Raw genomic sequence first — 23,753 nt, forward strand, 5'->3', positions numbered from 1 at the left:
ACAAGTATGTAGCGCAGGAAAGTCAGAAAAAATAAATAGTCTTTAACTATAGATGTCTTTTGAGGAAGTGACACAGAATGTTTTGAAGCCATTGGATCAGTATGATAGCCAGGTAAATAGCATTTTAAAGAAGAGAGGTAAAAAATGGCAGCCCACATACAGTTGCAAGAAAAAGTATGTGAACCCCTTGGGATTACGTGCAGTTCTGCATGAATTGGGCATAAAATGTGCTCTGAACGTCATCTAAGTCACAACAATAGAAGAACACAGTCTGCTGAACATAATACTACACAAGCATTAGATGTTGTCATGGTTTAATTGCACATAACATGTAAACATTCACAGTGCAGGGAGGAAAAAGTATGTGAGGCCCTAGCTTAATGACTTCTCCCAGAGCTAATTGGAGCCAGGAATGAGCCAACCTTGACTCCAATCAGTGTGATGATATTGGATGTGTTGCTGACAGCTGTCCTGCCCTTAAAAAACACACACCTGTTTTGGGTTTACTGGTTTCAAGAAGCACTGTCTGATGTGAACCATGCCTCGCAGAAAAGTGCTCTCAGAAGACCTACGATCAAGAATTGTAGACTTGCATGAAGCTGGAAAGGGTTACAAAAGTATCTCCAAAAGCCTTGATGTTCATGTGTCCACGGTAAGACAGACGGTCTACAAATGGAGAAAGTTTAGCACTGTTGCTACTCTCCCTAGGCGTGGTCGTCCTGTAAAAATGACTGCAAGAGCACAGCGCAGAATGCTTCATGAGGTAAAGAAGAATCCCAGAGTGTCAGCTAAAGACCTACAGAAATCTCTGGCACATGCTAACATTTTTGTTGACACATCTACAATAAGGAAAACATTAAACAAGAATGGAGTACATGGGAGGACACCACGGAGGAAGCCATTGCTGTCCAAAAAGAATATTGCAGCACGTTTGAAGTTTGCAAAAGAGCACCTGGATGTTCCACAGCACTACTGGCAAAATATACTGTGGACAGATGAAACCAAGATTGAGTTGTTTGGGAAGAACACACAACACCATGTGTGGAGAAAAAAAAGGCACAGCACACCAACATCAAAAACTCATCCCCACTGTAAAACATGGCGGAGGGAGCATCATGATTTGGAGCTGCTTTGCTGCCTCAGGGCCTAGACGGATTGTTGTCATTGATGGGAAAATGAATTCCAGAGTTTATCAAGACATTTTGCAGGAAAACGTACGACCATCTGTCCGCCAACTGAAGCTCCGCAGAGGATGGGTGATGCAACAGGACAATGACCCAAAGCATACAAGTAATTCAACAAAACAATGGCTGCAACAGCACAGAATACGCCTTCTGGAGTGTCCCAGTCAGAGTTCTGACCTCAACCCGATTGAAATGCTGTGGCATGACCTTAAGAGAGCGATTCACACCAGACATCCCAAGAATATTGCTACACTGAAACAGTTTTGTGAAGAGGAGTGGTCCAAAATTACTCCAGATCGTTGTGCAGGTCTGATCTGCAACTACAGGAAACGTTTGGTTGAGGTTATTGCTGCCAAAGGAGGGTCAACCAGTTATTAAGTCCAAAGGTTCACATACTTTTTGCTCCCTGCACTCTGAATGTTTACATGTTATGTGCAATTAAACCATGGCAACATCTAATGTTTGTGTAGCATTATGTTCAGCAGACTGTGTTCTTCTATTGTTGTGACTTAGATGAAGTTCAGAGCACATTTTATGCCCAATTCATGCAAAACTCCACGTAATCCCAAGGGGTTCACATACTTTTTCTTGCAACTGTATTAGTCTCAGCATGTTTTCTTTTAGTATACACAAACCAACAACATGTAAGGTCTTACCCCATGTCCTGGGCAGCTAGCAGAACAGTTTACTGAGCGGTAGGCACTATTTATGCTGACACATTTCCCAGTGTAACAAACCTACAAGAAAGATGTATACAATTATTATATTCAGGAGAAACAAGGAGTATTTCAGAACTACTGGTATTAGTGAATCCACCGCCAGGTACTTAAAGACGATCAATATCGCAGCTCTTTCCCAGAAAAAGACAGATCTATCATAGTTCTTTATATGCTCTGGGCCTGAAACATATCTAAGTGTGTATACAGATGTTACCATAAGCACTGGGTATCATGAAAGACCTCATTGTTCACACAGACAGACACCTATATCTTTTTCTGTTTCTCAACTAACCAGATATAAGGGATTCCTTTGGCAGATAAGATTTTTGCAGCTATACATCAGTTAAAAATGTATAACGTTTATTTACGTTTTTTTCTGTGCTTACCATTCCTTCTCCACACGTTGTTCCGTTCTGCACCATTCCCGCCTCGTGTAAAACCCCCCGACAACTGGAAATTGTAGCAACAGCTGCATTTATTCTGGGATTGTTGCTTCCTCCAGAGCAGTACAGCACTCCACACTTTATATCCCTGTACAAATAATAAAAAACATGTAAGAATGTTCTTTGGGATTACAATATATAAAATATCAAATGAAAAAAGCAGTTATACCGTTACAGTATCTGCGCAAGGCGTTTATTTTATTTCTGTCTCTAGGGAAGGATTTCCTTCACTCAGAATGACTATTTAAAGTGATATGTAAAGAAACATGATAATTCCTCTCTTGAGCAAAGAACAATCTTGCAGAAAAATACTATTGATGTTTTTCTGATCCAGAACACTTGCACAGATTAGGCTGGTTGGAGATTAAATGGCAGTGGGGCATAAAAGCCAGACAGCTATCAAAAAAGGCAAATAATGGTAGCCCTCATATTTATCTCATAACAGAACTTTAACATAGCCTTATCCTGGTTTTAAGGATTTGAACTCCTATTGACTCTAAATAATTAATTTATAAAGCAGTAGTATAGCCATACAGTGACTTTACCACTACTTTACTTTGGGGAAAAAAAAAAAAAAAAAAAAAAAAAAAAAAGATACCACACAATATAAAATACAGCGATGTACTCTTGAAATGTAATTAGTGAAACTCTTTTGATAGAAAAGCGCGGTCATGTGACCTGTCAGCCCTGGTTCACACTGATGCGGTGCGAAATTCGCAACATTTTCTGTGCAAATTCCGCACTACATCACAATCACACCGCGTTCATGCGAACCACTGCTGGTGTGTATGTTAAGTTAAGAACACCCCAAAAGCGGTCTGCAAAATGCGGTGAGATATGCAGACTTGGATCACATAGGTGTGAATACCCATGTGATCCGATTCTAGTGGAGACCCAAAAAAGGGTCCTGCACCTTTTTGGTGCGGTGCAATCCAATCGCACCGCACACAAATTGCATGTGATTTTACACAGGAATGCGGTGCGGTTCCTGTACGAATCACAAGCACTATACCGCACCGCATATGTGTGAACCCAGGCTTAAATTCACACGTCTGCCTCTCCTTCAATCACAATCTACAGCAATAAGCAGAGAACTTATTGGGACACGTAGGGTTCATGCTACAGCTTGCATTTTATAAATGGGTTGAATAATTTGGCTTGCAGAAGAGTATAATATAGAGTTAATAAGGATATACACACTCTTTGCTTTCAATAGGCCCCTAAAGCACTAAAAGAAATATTGGCTGCAAGCGTTGTTCACCTAAATAGCTTATATACCCCTTCCACTCAACTACAAATACAGTGGTACTTATCTGTGCGTGCCGTAAAATGTAAGTTTTCCCCCTTAAGGTTTTATATTGGTAATAGCAGAATAAAAAAAATGCACTATTTTTGAAATCTCAGCCTGCACGGGAACTGAGATTCCCAGCAGGGGTGGACTGACAACTCATAGGGCCCCTGGGCAATAGGAAATCATGGGCCCCTGTGTCCTTGCTCAAACTCAAAAAAGCCTATGAAAAAAAGGGTACCAAGGGCATCTAATGGGGCCCCCTACTGACCCCAGGCCCTCGGGCAGTGCCCGAGTTTCCAAATGGTCAGTCCGCCCCTGGTTCCCAGTATGGTTGCGATTTCCAGGTTCACATCTGTGCAGGTGGTGCTGCTGCAGGACCCACAAAAATACCGGCAGCCGCAACCACCAACACAGAAAAATGCCGGATCCATGGGTGCATGCCATTAATCTTAATGGCATGCCGCCCGCACTGGAAATCGCAAACATTATGGGAACCTCAGTTCCTGTGTGGGCTGCATTTTAAAAAATAGTGCAGAACTTCTTTTCTACATGTCCTGGGGCACAGCAGCCCATTCAAATGAATGGGCTTTCATACCCACACAAAGTGCAGCCCGCATGGCCACACAGGTGTGAAAGCAGCCTTAGGATTAATGGCACCCGCCTGCAGGGCCAGAATTTCTGTGTGTGGGTGGTTGCAGCTGCCGGTAATTGTGTGGGCTCCACAGCGGCACCACCCACACAAATGTGAACCTATCCAAAAAGTTCTGTCCTGTTGATCCAGTAGCTTCACTAAGTTGAGTCACTAACTGGAACAATTAAGCAGATCAGGAGTTCTGACTTAACTTGCTGCAATGTGGTTGTGAACCTCAGACAAACAGGCAGCAATCATCTTCAGAAGGTGGTCAGGATAGCCATAGCAACCTCTACAATGGTTTCAGCACAGGCTACGTATATGGTAAAATTGAAATGGAGTACTCACTTTTCCCCGCATGGAACATAGTTATTGGCGATGTACTGGCAGTATCCAAAGTTGGTACCTCTTATATTGTGCCTAAAACAAGAGTCCTGTCCTACTGAAGCACCTAAGGAAAGAGGTCAATTGATCATCAATGACAATAGAAAATCAGCTGTATTAAGAATAGAAAAGCAGCTGTAGATGCAAATCTCAAAAGGAACTCAGTGAAGATATGATTCATTTTCTTTCCAGCTTTAAGCCCTGGATCACCCTAAACGTGGTTTTGAAACTGCTCTACTTTACTTGAAGTAACGTGATTTCAAAGCCACTGGTCAGTGCGATTTCATGCGAGGCTTACCGGACATCTGTTCTACTTCATGCACAGATGTCTATGCAAGTCACACATGAAAAATCGCCAAAAATAGTGCATAGGAACCATTTTACAAAATTGGTGCCGCATCACAAAGTTGGAGTCACACTGATTTGAATAGATCCAAAGGCACAAATAGGGTGTGACTGTTCACGTGATTTTGAACTGTGAAATCGCTTGACAATTCGCATATGGGTGAATAGGGGCTAAAATGAAAATCATTGTATTGTTTGCTTTTGGAATTTTAATAGGCCATACAGAGATAACATGTAGTAAAAACATCTGTGTAGTTCTCTACCTTTTGGGAGCTTCCCATGTGGGAATTGTAAGTTTAGCAAATTTACTGATAGATAGAATCTATATATCGTACCTTATGGGGATAGATTTAAACCAAAACACTTTGTCAGCTGTCAAACAATTGGCATTGTATGTACAGTATGTTAAGATGTCCACTTAACACCTTTTAGATTGGAAAAACAAAACATAAGTTTTGGCAAGGAATACAAAACCACGTAATTAACATCACAAATGGGGACTTGGCGAGTCCAGTCGCCCCTCTCTTTGCAAAAAATCATGGATATAAGATGTCAGGCCTCTACTTTTTGGCATTGGAGAGAATACACCCCCATCAAAGGGGAAGTGATTTTGACAAAGCTATATTGCAAACTGAAAGTAGATGGATATACAAATGTAAAAGCCTTCAGAAGCCCAGGGCTGAACAAACAATTGAGTTTTATCCACTCTTCTAACCAATGGTTTAGCGTGGTTGGCACACCAGGCATCTGAACTAGCATTTTTAGTCATTGGATGGATGCACCATGCATGTGGGTTGTGCATCTGATTGTGTACCCCAATATTGGTTCATATGTGGGTTTTGTTTATTACTATTCATTTTGGTGATTGGTCTTGTGTATATATACATTCACTGGCCTCTTTATTAGGTACACCTGTTCAATTGCTTGGTAACACAAATTGCTCATCATATAGCAAAAACTCAGTGCATTTAGAAATATAGATTTGGTGATGACAACTTGCTGAAGTTCAAACCGAGCATCAGAAAGGGGAAGAAAGGGGATTTAAGGGACTTTGAACGTTGCATGGTTGTTGGTGCCAGACAGGCAGGTCTAAGTATTTAAAAAACTGCTGATCTACTGGGATTTTCATACACAACCATCTCTAGGTTTTGCAGAGAATGGTCCAAAAGAGAGAAATATCCAGTGAGCGGCAGTTGCGTAGACGAAAATGTTGATGATAGAGGTCAGAGGAGAATGGGCAGACAGGTTCGAGATGATAGAAACACAACAATAACTCAAATAACCACTTGTTACAAGCAAGGTATGCAAAAAACATCTCTGAAGGCACAACACATCGAACCTTGAAGCAGATAGGCTACAGCAGCAGAAAACCACACTGGGTGCCACTCCTGTCAGCTAAGAACAGGAAACGGAGGCTACAATTCGCACAGGCTCACCAAAATTGAACAATAGAAGACTGGAAAACCATTTCCTGGAATGATGAGTCTCGATTTCAGCAACAACATTCAGATAGTAGGGTCAGGATTTGTGATAAACATGAAAGCATGGATCCATCCTGTCTTGTCAACAGTTCAGGCTGGTGGTGGTGTAATGGTGTGGGGGATATTTTCTTGGCATACTTTGGGCCCCCTAGGACCAATTGAGCATTGTTTAAATGCCATGGCCTACCTGAGTATTGTTGCTGACCATGCCCATCCCTTTATGACTATAGTGTACCCATCTTCTGATTGCTACTTCCAGCAGGATAATGCACCATGTCACAAAGCTCAAATCATCTCAAACTGGTTTCTTGAACATGACAATGAGCTCACTGTACTGCAATTGCCTCCACAGTCACCAGATCTCAATAAAATAGAGCACCTTTGGGATGTGGTGGGGGAGATTAGCAACATGCAGCTGCTGTAGATTTGTCGGCTGCACATCCATGATGCAATTGTGTCAACATGGATCAAAATCTCTGAGGAATGTTTTGAACACTTTGGTGAATCCATGCCATGAATAATTAAGGCAATTCTGAAGGCAAAAGGGGGTCCAACCTGGTTCTAGCAAGGTGTACCTAATAAAGTGGCCGGCGAGTGTATATTGTTTTTATGTAACCTCTATGTAACGCCCGGAGCTGGAACATATAGCTGTTTGACAATTAAAACAGGATTTTTTTTCCAATAATTGGTGTAACTTTTGGTCTGTTAGTCTGGTTTGTTAGATAGCTGCCTGTGTACCCCTTGTTGCCCCATCTTTTATTCTTGATAAAAAGTATTGTTGATGCTGGTTCTCTTTTTTTTGTTGATGATTAGGATGCACTTTCAGGAGTTAGGATTGTGATATGATATTCATCCAAGAGGTGGCAATGTTTTGTTTCATTGGGTTAAGATGGTGAATCCTCTTGTGCCGTACCTGACACAGAAAAGGATAGAGGACATGCAGGGCAAGTCCCAACATCACCTCTGGTCTCAGGTTGTGCAGGCTTGTGGATGATGTCACTTCGTCAGTTGGGACATACTTCACGTTGGGGGAGCGGTCCGTCAGAGAGGCAAGCCTTAGCTCAATGTAGTCGTGACCATGGGGGGGGGGGGGGGCGAGAGACAGATTTAACCCCAGTTTATTCATATATCCCAGCTTGTGGGGAATATATAATTTTTGTGAGTATAGTATAGTGGGTTGGTTGTGTTTTGTGGTAAATTCATTCACAAGTTGCAACTGTGAAATGCGTCGATCCTACACGCCAGTTTTGGATAACTGCATATTCACTCCATTGACTGTGCTGTCAGAAATGTTTTTAACCTGGGATAATCACATGTACTTTTTAGGAATCAGATTCTGTGAGGTTATGAATACATTTGTTATGTTTTGTTCGCTCTGTATGGCACATTAAAATACCATTTTCTTCCCATGGCATTTTATAAAATAGACCCCAAAGAGTTTTTTTTTATAGTAAGTGGTTTTGATAAAGATTTGATGACACCTGCTGTCACAATACAGAACATAGAATATACTGTTGCTCAGCTGTTAAATCACTGTCAAATGATCAATTAACAAAATTACTGTTCTCTAAATACTTCCTCCCAAAAAATCCTCTATGAATCTGCTAGGTTTTGTAATCAACAATCAGTTAAAGATCACCACAATCAGCCAACAATATGTGCTCTAACACAAATAAATAAATAAATTATATATTTAAAAAAAATTAAGGTTCACTTGCCTGCTCCCCACAGGTCCATGCATTGGTCTTCCAAACTCGGGCACTTCCCATTGTAACAGTAACCTTGGCCATCATTGCAGGGATGTCCATTAAAAATGAAGCGATCGGATGGACATTCTGGATTCTTCCCATCACACATATCTGCAAGGTCACAATCATCTTTCATAGGTCTGCACACAGTCCCTGCTTTCTTGATCTGCAAGGAGACGAGAGAGGGCAGGGGATAACATGATTTTGAAAGAAAAGGAGAATGACAATTTTATTCATAGCTATGCCAGCCAAAGATTTGTTGGCAAAGACAGCTACAATTTTGTATCCCCCTTTGATCATTTTTGAACAAACGTGTCAAAAACTAGAACTTCCCTCTTAATAAAATATGCAAATGAGAATACAACTTCCAGCTTTCCCATCTCTCACGTCATTATAGCTTGACAAGTACTCAGCTCTACAGAGAGCCCAAAATACCAATGTGGATGGATCTGACTCATCAAGCTGTTGTAGCACCTACAGTATAATACCCTGAAATTGGCCTCTCACTATGGGACTTGGTTTGGCCTGGTTTAATTGAGCTGTCCTAGGAAGTTAAAGTGGTTTCTTGAAAAAAAGCACTAACAGAGGCCAGTGGACTAAAAAGGTCTATATAGGTGGCACTGGGGAGGAGGCGATGTCACCAGAGGGAGAAGGAAGTGGGCAGAGGAGAAGGAAGTGGGCAGACACCTCAGAATCTCCAGGCTCATCCCTACTAAGGTGGCAAGGGAGGAGCAGGTATACAGTTGTGACCAAAATTATTCAACCCCCAATGCTGTAAAGGGGTTTAGGGACTATAGTGTACATTTGGAATTGTATTCAGAATCAAATCCTACAAGGACGTTGTAACTACCCAAATGCAACTAAAATGACATCAATTGTTTATGTAATACAGTAGTAAATGGTTCTTATGTGGTTTCTTCATTGCCACAATTATTCAACCCCTTAAAGACTACCACTCTGAAGAACAGAGGTTCATACAGGTGCTTTCCATCAGGTATTGAAAACACCTGTGGATGTCACCGAGCAGCAATCAAGCATAATAAGCACCAATTAGGCAGCTTTAAAATGACTGTGATACTCAGCTCCTTCTAGACATTTACTGGTGTGGTTACAAACATGGTGAAGGCAAGAGAATGGTCCAGGAAGACAAGAGAAGAGGTGATTTCTCTTCACAGGAAGGGCAATGGCTATAAGAAGATTGCAAAGATGTTAAACATACCAAGAGACACCTTAGGAAGCATCATTCGCAAATTCAAGGCAAAGGGCACTGTTGAAACGCTACCTGGTCGTGGCAGAAAGAAGATGCTGACTTCGACTGCTGTGCGCTACCTGAAGCGTAGAGTGGAGAGAAGTCCCCGTGTGACTGCTGAGGAACTGAGAAAAGATTTGTCAGATGTGGGTACAGAAGTTTCAGCCCAGACAATAAGACGCACACTGCGTAATGAAGGCCTCCGTGCCAGAACTCCCAGGCGTACCCCCTTGCTGTCTCCAAAGAATAAGAAGAGTCGACTGCAGTATGCCAAAAGCCATGTGGACAAACCACAAAAGTTGTGGGATAGTGTTCTGTGGACTGATGAAACAAAATTAGAACTGTTTGGGCCCATGGATCAACGCTATGTTTGGAGGAGGAAGAACAAGGCCTATGATGAAAAGAACACCTTGCCTACTGTGAAGCATGGTGGAGGGTCAATCATGCTTTGGGGCTGTTTTGCTTCTGCAGGTACAGGGAAGCTTCAGCGTGTGCAAGGTACCATGAATTCTCTTCAGTACCAGGAGATATTGGATGGAAACGTGATGCAGTCCGTCACACACCTGAGGCTTGGGAGACGTTGGACCTTTCAACAGGACAATGATCCCAAGCATACCTCCAAGTCCACTAGAGCATGGTTGCAGAGGAAAGGCTGGAACATTTTGGGGTGGCCATCGCAGTCACCAGACTTAAATCCGATTGAGAACCTCTGGTGGGACTTAAAGAAAGCAGTTGCAGTGCGCAAGCCTAAGAATGTGACTGAACTGGAGGCCTTTGCCCATGAAGAATGGGCGAAGATACCCGTAGATCGCTGCAAGACACTTGTGTCAAGCTATGCTTCACGTTTAAAAGCTGTTATAACTGTAAAAGGATGCTGTACTAAGTACTAAGATTGAATGTCACTTGGGGGTTGAATAAAACTGATAATGCTGTGAGCACAGAAAAGACATTTGTGGTTATTTCATTATAACTGTTATGTTATATTTGTCTGACCTACAAGTGCCTCTTTAATGTAAATGTAAGCAAGATGACTGAATGATCAAAAGCAATGTCAAACTGGCCAAAACACTCAATTTCAGTGGGGGTTGAATAATTTTGGTCACAACTGTAGGTGAATCAGTGGTGCACCATGCAGTGGCAGTTTCTAGCTGGCAGAACAGTGCAGTGTCTGGGGTGTTAGGATGTAGTTTCTGGAGTGCTGGCAGGTGCAGAATCAGATGTGGAGCAGTGTGGAGTGGTAGAACTGCTGGATGGCAAGGAGATGCAGCTCTATTTGGTTGATCATATGATATGTAGGAGCCAGCTGAAGGTTAGAGGAGGTCAGCAGCCGATTGCCAGTATCTGAAAAGTCCACTGTAGGCTAGAGGAGATCAGCAGCACAGTCACAAAATGCCAGGACCATTCTGGGGGTAGCATAGTCTTTGGGATAACCCAAAATGGTGCCAATAACTGGCACATGTACAGTAGTGTCAGGAAGGTAATAACATTATGTCACTATTATGCATGCTTCTAAGCCACACCACGCCTGTTCACCAAGCCCCACTTTCACCATTGTGTCTAACCCCCACCCTTCTGCCTTGCTCCTGCCACCTTTCCTAAATGCCCCTACTTCACTCACCAGTGCACCAACACCTGCCACTGCACTTGCTGCCACTACACCAATGCATGCCTCAGCCCTTGCCACCCCTATACTAATGCACATTACAGTGCTCTCTGCCACCGCAGTTATAACCCCTTCAACGAGTTGGTACACTTTTTCTAGTTAACATGTAAAAAAAAGAAAAAGAAAAAAAAACACTTGCATGGAAAGCAAAGATTAAAAGGAACAGTTTCAGTTGTTGCTTTCAATAGCAATGGGGTGACTTTACTAAAGGCAAAAAGACTGTGCACTTTGCAGGTTCTGTTGCGCTTATTTTCCCTAGAGCTTAGTAAATTCCGTAAACTTCTGCTGATTTCCAACATCCAATCATGTGCAAGCAAAAATTTTCCTTACACCTGATTGGGTATTCTTTACAAAGTGAAGCTTTACCAAATTATAATTACTAAGGAAAATTAGTGTAACTAGACTTGAAAAGTGCACAATGTATTTGCCTTTACTAAATCAATCCCAATGTATCTGTTTAAAGGTGCAGAAAACAAAATGGTGCAACCAGTAAAATCGACCTTTACACTATCAGCCAGGAAAATATGACAATGAAATCTGGGAAATGTGTACTCAAGGAATGGCACAGTACAAGCAAATGGGGCCAATAGTGCTATTGGTGATAACTGCACAATGTAAATGGAAGGATTTATTGTATTACATTTTCCAGTTCTCTATATTCCACTTACTTTACAGTTCTCACAACATTCTCCAACTGCACATTGGGCTTTGTTTTTGAATTTGCAGGTCTCAGCATCACAGCAAGGGTTGGTGCATTCCTGCAAAAAAGTCAGCAATACATAAATATAACCAAAGCTAAAACACTTACACTTCTCCCTAGCGATTAACATATTTGCAGACCCCTAGGCAGTCACAAACAGGCAGTACAGATCTAGGTTAACCAAATTTGTGGTCTACCCTACGCCTGCTGCTTTTGTGCCATATGATTTTTGTCATATAAAAAAGGAAGAATATAGTGATCATGGGAAATACTAACAGATGGGTATTTAAAGATTTTAAACAATTAACTATCAAAAGTGCAATCCTCTGATTTTTAAAGACCAAAAAAGAAAAAAAAGGATGTGGCAGACTTTTTAAAAGACTTATCCCAAAAAAAAAAAAAAAAAATCAACTTTCTATGGACTTTATAAGGCATAGAAATTTAGAAAGAAGATGGTCAATTGTGTCAGACATTGGGTCATTATACATAGGTAAACTTTTGCTGATCATTTCTAACCAGATATTCTATCAGATAATTACCTCTACAGTACCACAGTCACAGTCCTCCCCTATCTCAGTGAATTTGTTGCCACACACAGAAGGGGACTGAATATATTCTTTTATTGGCTCACTTTTCATACACGCTGGCATCTGGTTGAAAATGAACTCCTGAAAGTTTGTAAGACTGCAGGAACTGAAGAGCTGTGGGGTGTTATAGCTGTATGGAGAGAAAATTATGAGGATCAGGTCCTTATTCAGTTGTTGTCATGGTCAATGCTTCATTTAAAGATGGTGTTTTCCAAAATTAGTGTTCACAACAATACTAAAAATAACCCCTCAAACAGGACTACTTGTCCTTCAAAATGTGCAAATGTACCTATACAACAACATACAAATGTTCCCTGTTGTATCTATGACTAAGTAGTGTATATCCTCCCAAAAAGGCAGTTCTGAGACTGAGAGATTCTGAGACCTGCCTTAAAAATGACAATACCACTAATGACAGTACCACTAGTGGTAAGTGTCACACACTTCAGAAAGCACCCCAGTAACCTGAATACCACCCTGTCAAAAAGAACCCAAAAGCTCTAATACTCACTTTTCTGGCAGTGCCTGTCTCTTACTTTCCCTCTGTTCTAGTGCTGCAGTTTCCATAGGACTCTTAAGCATATGACACATCCAGGAAAATGTGTGTGTGTGTGTGTGTGTGTGTGTGTGTGTGTGTGTGTGTGTGTGTGTGTGTGTGGCGGGGTGGAGTTAAATTCTGTCTGTGCAACCATTAAGGACATTTCTCCTCACTTCTTGTTCTTACATCCTACATCTAGCAAGTGAGGAGAGACCTTGTCTCCTCCTCCCATGCTCGTCTCCAGGACTTCTCCAGAGCCTCCCCCATCCTCTGGAACTCTCTACCCCAATCTATCAGACTATCGCCTACTCTGCCCACTTTTAGGCGATCTCTGAAAACCTCTCTTCCGAGAAGCCTATCCTGCCTTCAGCTAATAATGTTATCTTCTATTCCTTCTACCAGTCCATCCCCCACAGTTATTACCGTTTGGACCAGCAGCCACTTCCTCTTAGATTGTAAGCTCCAAGGAGCAGGGTCCTCCTAACCCTCTTGTATTGCTGCTGTATGGTCTCCCTTTATTTTGTAAAGTGCTGAGCAAACTGTTGGCGCTTTATAAATCCTGTATAATAATAATAATAATAATGTTCCCAGTAGGGCCAGTGACATTTCAAGTTACCAGAAAACAATTTTTATGGTTGTATGAGTTTCCATGAGGAACTTTTTTCTTTCTCTTCCTTTTGTCTCACATCTATCATATTATAGACAGAAGTTCAGGAGGAATCTCCCAAATGGGACACAGACTTGTTCTGACTGAAAACTAAACTAGAAAAAAAAAATCTTTTGGCTGGAATTAGTTTAAAGTCTGAAGTGGTTGAACAAAGCATAGTGGTCTTTCAATGATAATAAACAGCAGGTGATATAAACATACATGATATGGCCAAAGGTTTGTGGACACCGGACCATCACTCCTACATTTACCTGTTAAAGAACCCATTCCAATAGCATGTGCAACAGCCTCAATTATTAAGTGTTCTTGCATAGCAAGGAACACTTATTGTTATCTCACATATATATTCTTATTCTTATTCCGTTTCTTATTATAGCCATATTTGCCACGCTAACTCCTCCCACAGTTTTTACACTACAAAGACAAGTAATATATCAAAACGTGTGGATTGTTCCCGATCGGATTGCTATTACTTTGTGGAACGTTTCGCCGAATCGTTCACGAAATATCGCGGTTTTTGTGGCGACATTTTCCCATAGGAATGCATTGAGCAACTAGAGTGAGAAGTGACAAATCTAGAGTGTAGAAGGAAAAATCAGAACATGATTTGTAAACTGCCATCACTCTGCCATTTTCAAGCCCACCTACACATATCTTATATCAAAACGTTCAGCTAACCCTGCTGTCACTAAAAATGTTCACGGCTAGGACATACTCCTGATAGTTTTCACAATATGACCATTTGTTTGCACATCACCCCTCCCATTGACTTTCATTGAAACTCCACTCTAGACACCAGACATTTTAAGGGACGTTTTTAAACTGCGACTGTGCCTTCATTTGTTATCTTTCAGAGACATACTATACATCAAACTGTAGGTCTTTTTCTTGTGATTGTCACAATATAAACCTTTTCACGGTAGCATTTATACTTTTAAAACTACAAGCGTTTGAAAATGGCAATCACCAGTGAACTTGGCAAGTTTAAATAGCCTGTTTATAGCAGAGCTCCTCACACACCTGTGACTGACTGAGGTAACAGGTGCAAGCAAAGGTCACTCAGGGGGCAGCTGAGTCACATTAGAGTGAGAAAGCTGCAGTGTGAAAGGAAAAATCAGAACATGATTTGTAAACTGCCATAACTATGTCATTATCAAGCCCACCTACACATATCTTATATCAAAACGTTCAGCTAACCCTGCTGTCACTAAAAATGTTCACGGCTAGGACATACTCCTGATAGTTTTCAGAATATGACCATGTGTTTGCACCTCACCCCTCCTATTGACTTTCATTGAAACTCCACTCTAGATACCTGACATTTTAAGGGACGTTTTTAAACTGCGACTGTGCCTTCATTTTTAATATTGCAGAGACATACTATATATCAAAATTTAGGTCTTTTTCTTGTGATTGTCACAATATAAACCTTTTCACGGTAGCATTTATACTTTTAAAACTACAAGCGTTTGAAAATGGCAATCGCCAGTGAACTTGGCAAGTTTAAACAGCCTGTTTAGAGCAGAGCTTCTCACACACCTGTGACTGACTGAGGTAACAGGTGCACCAAAGGTCACTCAGGGGGCAGCTGAGTCACATTAGAGTGAGAAGTGAGAAAGCTGCAGTGTGGAAGGAAAAATCAGAACATGATTTGTAAACTGCCATCACTCTTTCATTTTCAAGCCCACCTACACATATCTTATATCAAAACGTTCAGCTAACCCTGCTGTCACTAAAAATGTTCACGAATGCCAGTAGTGTACCACGCTCCAATATATTCTACCTTATGTGATATAATGAATTCATAAGTGTACCACCGATAATCAAATAATTACATCAATTAATTATACTTAAATATATGATTTGTGTAAATATATAAAATAAATTAATTTATCAATGTGAAAAAACAAAAACTATGAATGAAAAATATAAATAAAAAATAAAAAATATTTGCAGTGGGAATGACAGTTCCTTCTGTATAAATGAGATGGTGTTATTATTCAGTCTGGATAAAAATAAAATTAAATTAAATTAAAATAAAAAAATAAAATAAAATTAAAGTAAAAATAAAATTAAAAATTAAATTAAAATTAAAAATAAAATTAAAAATAAAATAAAAATTAAATTAAAATTAAAATAAATAAAAAATATTTGCAGTGGGAATGACAGTTCCTTCTGTATAAATGAGATGGTATTATTATTCAGTCTGGATAAAATTAAAATAAAAATAAAATTAAAATAAAATAAAATTAAAATTAAAATAAAATTAAAATTAACATAAAATTAAAATAAAAATAAAATTAAATTAAAATTAACATAAAATTAACATAAAATTAAAATTAACATAAAATTAAAATTAACATAAAATTAAAATTAACATAAAATTAAAATTAACATAAAATTAAAATTAAATTAAAATAAAATAAAAATTAAAATTAAAATAAAAATAAATAATTGATATCCCGGAGAAGACACTATGTTTCTTTTCTTTAATATTTAATTAATACTAATTTTAGCACGCAATTGAACTTGGCAAGTTTAAAAAGCCTGTTTAGAACAGGCATGCTGACATTCCTCTCAGAGTGAGTTGTCATAGCAACCCAGCTGTCTCAGCACAGTGAGCCTACTCCGCCCTCTCCAGGTGCAGCAACCAAAGGTCACTCAAGAGGCAGATGACTCACGAGGCTGGACTGTGAGCTTCAAAATACAAGCTGAAATGCATTTCTCACTATCAGGCTTGCAATGTGCACTGCTTACATTTCATCAATCATTTGGTAAAGGTTGCGGCAAGAACACTTTACACAATTTCCCCAGAAATTGTAGATTGTCTAGTTATTATTCTTATTATTATTATACAAGATTTATATAGCGCCAACAGTTTGCACTGTGCTTTACAATATAAGGGAGACAGTACAATTACAATACATTTCAGTACAGAAGGAATAGGAGGGCCCTGCTCGTGGAGCTTACAATTCTTCTGAGACGGATCTCTACAAGATTTGTGCGTGTGTCTGTGGGAATCTGTTGTCATTTAGTCAGGTATTGATGGTGGATGAGAAGACCTGGCTTGCGACTGGTGAGTTGCATGGTTTTGAAAGGTGTTTAACAAGGTTGAGATTAGGGACCATTTGAGTTCCTCTACATCAAACTCTTCAAACCATGCCTTTATGGTGCTGGCTCTGTGCACACGGGCACAGTCATGCTGAAACAGAATAGGGCCTTCTCCAAGCTAGTAGGAGGAGGTGGAAAGCACACAGCTGTCTAAAATTATCTTTGTAAGCTGTAGCATTAATAGGATCCTTTTGCCTATACTATATAGGTAGGTGTGAAAGCAAGGGTCCACAAGCTCCTGGCTGTGTCTTTCTGATAAAGCTTTATTAGCTGACTGCCAAGTATTGGTGGCCCATCTGGAAGGCAAATCAGTCAGTCTTAGGCAAAAAAATTGTTGTAACAACATACACACATTCAGACATTTCCTTAAAGTCCCACAATCATGCTCACTTTTACAAACTCCGCAAAAGTACAACTTTGGATGCATTAGTTCTCGTGAAGGAATACAGGTACTCCTCGCTTAACGACCGAGTTCCGTTTCAACGACTTGGTCGTTAAGCGAATTGGTCGTTAAGTGAGGAACTGCATGTACTGTATACAGTAGTACAATATATGCATAGTATTTGACAATACAGTATTCTGAATAAGTAAAATAACAAGAAAGATCAAACTGAAAACTTCCACTTGTTTTAATTTGCATAGGTTGTGTAATTTACACACAGTACTGGAATGTATTACAGTACAGTAGTACAATACAGTATATGCATAGTATTTGACAATACAATACAGTATTCTGAATAAGTAAAATAACAAGAAATATCAAACTGAAAACTTCCACAGTAAACAAAACAAACAAAACAAACAAAAAAAAAAAATTCAGGCTATCATTTTAGTCAACGAATCCTTCAAAATCGTCATCATCAGAGCTATTATCAGGAGCTGCTGAAGGCCCAGGTAAGGGAGACGATGGAGTAGAAATTGAAGCATTGGTAGTGCTTGGTGTAACTTTCCAAAAGTATCCACTTAGAGTGGTCTGCTTTGTCATTTTCTTTTTTTCTTCATATATTTCACGATAGCACTGTAAAACTTGACTTATTTGTCTTTCCACCTTTGTGAATCGTTCAACATTCGGATCCATACTCTCTAGTTGGAACATAGCTGCATTCACTTTTGAGAACACACCAGCTAATCCCTTCACAGTAAACTTCTTTGGCACTTCTTCCATGTTTTCATTTTCTTCTTCCTCCTCCGCCAGGTTCTGCTGTGCTTCCAACTCTATTAAATCTTTAGTAGTTAGCTCTCCCTCCCTGTATTGCACTAATTCCTCAATATCTTCCACCTCAACTTCTAAATTAAGCACTTTAGCAAGTTCCATAGTTGTTTTATTTATGGCATCAACATGTTCATCTTTCTCAAAAACTGTAACATTGCTCACAAAACATTTTAGGCATTTTTTCCATATGCCTTGCATACACTTTTCTGTCACTCCCTTCCAAGCGGATTCAATGTTGTTTATGCAGTCTAAAATGTTGTAAGATCTCCAGAAATCACGGAGAGTTACTTCATCATTTTCTGTTGCTGCTACAGCTTTGGAAAAAGTTGTGCGTAAATAGTATGCTTTAAATGTGGCTATGGCCCCCTGGTCCATTGGCTGAAGGATTGAAGTTGTGTTTTTAGGTAGATATACTATCTTTACATCTGTGTTTAGGTCATCAAGATACTGGGGATGGCCTGGAGCATTATCAAGCAGGAGGATAATTTTAAAAGGAATGCCCTTTTCTTGACAATAATGCTTCACTGAGGGTATGAAGCAGTGGATGAACCAATCCTCAAATAAAGCTTGAGTCATCCATGCCTTGTTATTTGCTCGGTAGTAAACAGGCAGTGTGTTCTTTCTAACTCTGCTCAATGCACGTGGGTTTTCAGAGCGATAGATAAGCAAAGGCTTCAACTTAAACCCGGTAACATTTCCTCCCAACAACAATGTGACCCTGTCCTTAAATGCCTTAAAGCCAGGCATTGTCTTAGCTTCTTTGTGTATATAGGATCTTTCAGGCATTTTCTTCCAAAAAAGTCCAGTTTCATCCACATTGAAGATCTGTTCTGGACAGTAGCCACCTTGCTCTATGATTTTATCAAATTGGTCAACAAATTTTTCTGCTGCTTCTACATCTGCACTTGCTGCCTCACCACTGACACTCCGATTATGCAGCTTGAATCTTCGAGAAAACCGTTGAAACCATCCGTTACTTGCTGTAAAGGTTTCGGTTGAACCGCTGCGTGCTTGCAAAGTCTCAAAGATATTGAGTGCCTTGGCTTGAATTATTGAAAGGTTCAATGGCATTCTTTTTTGAATCTGGTCATCAAACCAGATAGCCAGTAACTTCTCCATATCATGAATTAGGCCTTTCCGCTGTCTAGTTATTATGGCTTTAAAGCCTGTTGATGCTTTCACTGCCTCTTTTACTCTATCTTTATCCTTAAGGATTGTTGAAATGGTTGAATGTGCCAGATGCAAGTCATGTGCTATCTCATGGACTTTTTTGCCACCTTCATAATCCTTTATGATCTTTATTTTCTTCTCAAGATCAATAGCCTTCCTTTGTTTCTTGGCATTTTCTGGTGCAACCTTGCTTTTCCTTTTTGGAGACATCTGGGGTAAAGTACAATACAGAATAAGGCACCCAGATCACACACAACTTGTATGCTTGAAGAAAAAGCTTTATAAATAGTTACACTGTACTGTACATACTGTAATGTACTATATCTGTACTGTATACAGTATTGTCACACTACTGTGCTGTATTGTGTGGGCCTGAGAGAGATCCTGGACTGTATACAGTACAGTACAGTATAGCTGTTTATAAAGTTTTTTTCTTTGCATCGCAAAAAAATACAGTAATTTACAGTACTGAATACTGACCAGGAAACCAGCAGTACCGGACCTCAGAATAGTGTACAATTTCAGCCATGAATGACTTTGAGACGCAGGGCCGCTACCACCGCTACCACGTCCGCTACCACGTCCGCTACCACGTTTAGCGCGTAACCACGTTTTAGCACGTACCGTCGGTGAGATGGTCGTAAGTGTGAGCGGTCGTAACAGTGAAGAGATGGTCGTAAGTGCGAGCGGTCGATAAACAGGTAGGTCGTTAAGCGAGGAGTATCTGTAATTTCCTGTCCCGGTCTCTCCAAGTTTAGGGATATTCAACCCACCTTCACAAGTGCACAGGATGTACATAAAGCACCCAGCACTCTCAACCTGCTGCTTACCTCATGGTTTTTGCTGGCAATTCCCAGCTGTACAAAGGGAACTACAGCTTCTTCTAGAATCTCCACCATCTGATACACTTGACGTGCATCAAAAGTTGGAAATTCTAGCGGAGTCTGCATTTCTGCAAAGATTGGAAGTAGAGGTGATGGAATAGGCAAGTATTAAAGTTTTTTATTACAGGCCTCGTGCACACTGGACATTTTTTCAGCTGCTTTTAGGGACATCTTACGTTTTTTTTTTCTACTTTTAAACACCACAGCAAGTAAGCCTATGTATCTATACAGACATAGGCTTTTAGAAGAGTTAAGAGGCAAAAAAAACATTGCCAGTGTATTCAGGAGCAGTGGCATTTTGGCAGGAAAAAATAACGCTTGAGGTCTGTAAATGCACCTAAATGCTCAAGAACACTAGGCGCAGTTAGCGCTTGAGCAGTAATTCATTTCAATGGCCAGAATAAATTATCATTCTGGCCAATGAAATTAATTAACGCCCAAGAGCTTGATGTGTAAGTTAACACACATTTACAAGTGTCAAATGTTTTTTCTGCCAAAACGCTGCTGCCAGAAGAAGAGGCTCTAGAAGAGTTTGCAAAATGTCCTGTATGCACGAGGGCTAATATATTTTATTTAGAAATATGAAGCAATATGCAACAGTTTTGCCTATTAAAGTTGTGACAAAAAAATGAATAACTATGTGTCAAAGTGCAATTGGTACAAAATATATGTAAAAGAACTAAAAATATATTTAGACAAGGGGCGTTCAAGTCAAACCGGGACTTTTGAGTTTATACAGTAAAAGAACAAAAAAGGAGTGTAAACTGCATTTATTTTTCAACATACATCCCTGCTATATTTATAGACTTTTCCCAGCGTTTAACCAATGCCTAGAATGTACTAGAGCAGATATTTCTTCAATTTTATATTTTTTCTAGAATTTACTGATACGGCCTGTCAATAGTTTGAGAAGTTAAAGCTAGACTCCAGAGAGCTGTTTTACCTGCCAAAAAAAAGTATATATTTCTATCCATTCAGTCCTGAGTTTTACACAGGATTGCCACATAGCACAACCCTTTCTGACAGGACAGATGATGCGATTTTTCATCTCTGCAGTTAAATAGCTCATACAAGTCTAATCCCTTCTCCTTTCACTGTGCAGCCACAGGTTGGAGAAGCAGAAGACGGATGAGCTTACCTCTCTGTCATTCTTACTGTATCTCTTCTATCAGCAAACAACTAGATTAGCCTTTTTGGCTTCTTCTCCCTCTCCTTATTTAAGCTTTGCTGTATAGTGGATTGTAAGAGTCTGATACCAAGTTGAGTTTTTAAAATGCAAGCAGATTAAGTCCCTGAATACAAGGTTGCTTCCATGGTCGATCTAAGGGGGTGCTTAGATGGGCTGGGCCCTCCCCCAATTTTAGTTGTCCCCCCCCAAAAGCCATCATCTCCCCCCTTCCTGAGCCCTGGTGCCATAACGTGTGCAGGGGGGGGGGGGGCGCAGGAAGGACGTATGGGTTGCCACTGTCTTGTCTGGTATTAAAATACATGCCCCCCTGACCTGTGTGCATAGTAAGCTAGACAACTGCGCTGGGACTCGGAAGATCGGGGGGGGGAGGTGTTAAGAGGGAACCTCTGGAACTCACTACCCCAACCCATCAGACTGTCACCTTCCCTCCTCACCTTCAGGCGCTCCCTGAAAACCCACCTCTTCAGGGAAGCCTACCCCACCCTCACCTAACTGCTGCTCTCCTTCATTCCTCCTACCACTCCATCCCCCACAGCCACTTCCTCCTGTACCACTACCCCCTCCCTCCTAGATTGTAAGCTCGAAAGAGTAGGGCCCTATAACCCCTCGTGTGCTGTTTGTAGTTGCTGTAATGTTTCATGTATTGTCCCCCCCTCTATTGTACAGCGCTGAGCAAACCCTTTGGCGCTATATAAACTCAATGTAATGTAATGTAATAATTAGAGATGAGCGAAGAAATGAAAAATTCGATTCGACTGATTCGGCGAATTCGTGGACAATATTCGATTCGAGTCGAATAAATTCGCTGTGAATTTAACTTAAAAAAGGGTGTTTCTAGGCTTCAGAGAGACTTAATATTAGTGCAGAACACTGTACCTTTAATTTAAATGCCCTTGGAGTCTGCTGGGGAAGAGAAATAATACTGTCAGTCAGTATGACATGCAGATGAGTGCCGTCGATCTTAGAATCACCGCACACTTCACTCATTTGGGCAGTCACGGGGCCAAAACCAGAGTGTGGAGCCACAGTGTGGCGGTGGAGGCAGCAGCAATGGGAGGCCATACAGCACCCTATGACAAAAATGGAAACCACCAGCAGTGTGAGGAGACCTGAAAGTGGCACATGGCAGAGTGTGGCGATAGAGACAGCAGCAATGGGAGGCCGTACAGGGACCCATGACACACTCTGGACCTGGCAGCAGCATGGGGAGTCGGTACGGGGGCCCATGGCAGATTACGGGCCTGGCAGCAGCATGAGGAGTCGGTACGGGGGCCCATGACACACTCTGGACCTGGCAGCAGCATGAGGAGGCGGTACAGGGGCGCATGACAGATTACGAGCCTGGCAGCAGCAACTTGGACAGGAGGACATTCAGCTTCTGCACCGTCGGGTGCGTGTTCGCAAACTGTTGTCTCTTGGAAACGGATTCCAAGAAAGACTGCTGACGGAATCCGTGAAGAGGAGTAGCAGGAGAAGGAGCATCTGAACGAGCGGAATATGCCAACAAGCGACAACAGGGGCCCATGTCAGATTACGGGCCTGGCAGCAGCATGAGGAGTCGGTATGGGGGCCCATGGCAGATTAGGGGCCTGGCAGCAGCTATAGGAGGCCCGTAATCTGCCAGCACCCTATGTCAAAAAATTCAACACACCAGCAGTGTGAGGAGACCTGAAAGTGGCACATGGCAGAGTGTGGCGATGGAGACAGCAGCAATGGGAGGCCGTACAGGGACCCATGAGAGACTCTGGACCTGGCAGCAGCATGAGGAGGCGGTATATAGGGGCCCATGGCAGATTAGGGGCCTGGCAGCAGCTATAGGAGGCCCGTAATCTGCCAGCACCCTATGTCAAAAAATTTTACACACCAGCAGTGTGAGGAGACCTGAAAGTGGCACATGGCAGAGTGTGGCGATGGAGACAGCAGCAATGGGAGGCCGTACAGGGACCCATGAGAGACTCTGGACCTGGCAGCAGCATGAGGAGGCGGTATATAGGGGCCCATGGCAGATTAGGGGCCTGGCAGCAGCTATAGGAGGCCCGTAATCTGCCAGCACCCTATGTCAAAAAATTCTACACACCAGCAGTGTGTGAGGAGACCTGAAAGTGGCACATGGCAGAGTGTGGCGATGGAGACAGCAGCAATGGGAGGCCGTATAGGGACCCATGAGAGACTCTGGACTTGGCAGCAGCATAAGGAGGCGGTATATAGGGGCCCATGGCAGATTAGGGGCCTGGCAGCAGCTATAGGAGGCCCGTAATCTGCCAGCACCCTATGTCAAAAAATTGAAAACACAAGCAGTGTGAAGAGACCATAATGTGGCACATGGCAGAGTGTGGCGATGGAGACAGCAGCAATGGGAGGCCGTACAGGGACCCATGACAGACTCTGGACCTGGCAGCAGCATGAGGAGGCGGTATATAGGGGCCCATGGCAGATTAGGGGCCTGGCAGCAGCTATGGGAGGCCCGTAATCTGCCAGCACCCTATGTCAAAAAATTCAACACACCAGCAGTGTGAGGAGACCTGAAAGTGGCACATGGCATGAGAGACTGTGGAC

General features: G+C 41.4%; 1 protein-coding gene across 1 annotated transcript in view; it reads right to left on the bottom strand.

Moving 5' to 3' along the window:
• The window catches only part of LOC149450060 (zinc metalloproteinase-disintegrin-like VLAIP-B), a 111,158-nt gene that overhangs the window by 17,599 nt on the left and 69,806 nt on the right, over positions 1-23,753 (bottom strand). The window contains exons 12-17 of the mRNA XM_089692494.1: positions 12,378-12,555; positions 11,807-11,896; positions 8,197-8,392; positions 4,617-4,719; positions 2,290-2,434; positions 1,841-1,921 (exon numbers count right to left, since the gene is read on the bottom strand). Coding sequence (XP_089548620.1) covers positions 1,841-1,921; positions 2,290-2,434; positions 4,617-4,719; positions 8,197-8,392; positions 11,807-11,896; positions 12,378-12,555 — 793 coding nt within the window. The remainder of the gene's footprint in view (positions 1-1,840; positions 1,922-2,289; positions 2,435-4,616; positions 4,720-8,196; positions 8,393-11,806; positions 11,897-12,377; positions 12,556-23,753) is intronic.

The sequence above is a fragment of the Staurois parvus genome, unplaced genomic scaffold (genome assembly GCF_062004578.1).
Source record: "Staurois parvus isolate SC_StPar_1 unplaced genomic scaffold, SC_StPar_1.0 ptg000586l, whole genome shotgun sequence".
NCBI classification, from domain to species: domain Eukaryota; kingdom Metazoa; phylum Chordata; class Amphibia; order Anura; family Ranidae; genus Staurois; species Staurois parvus.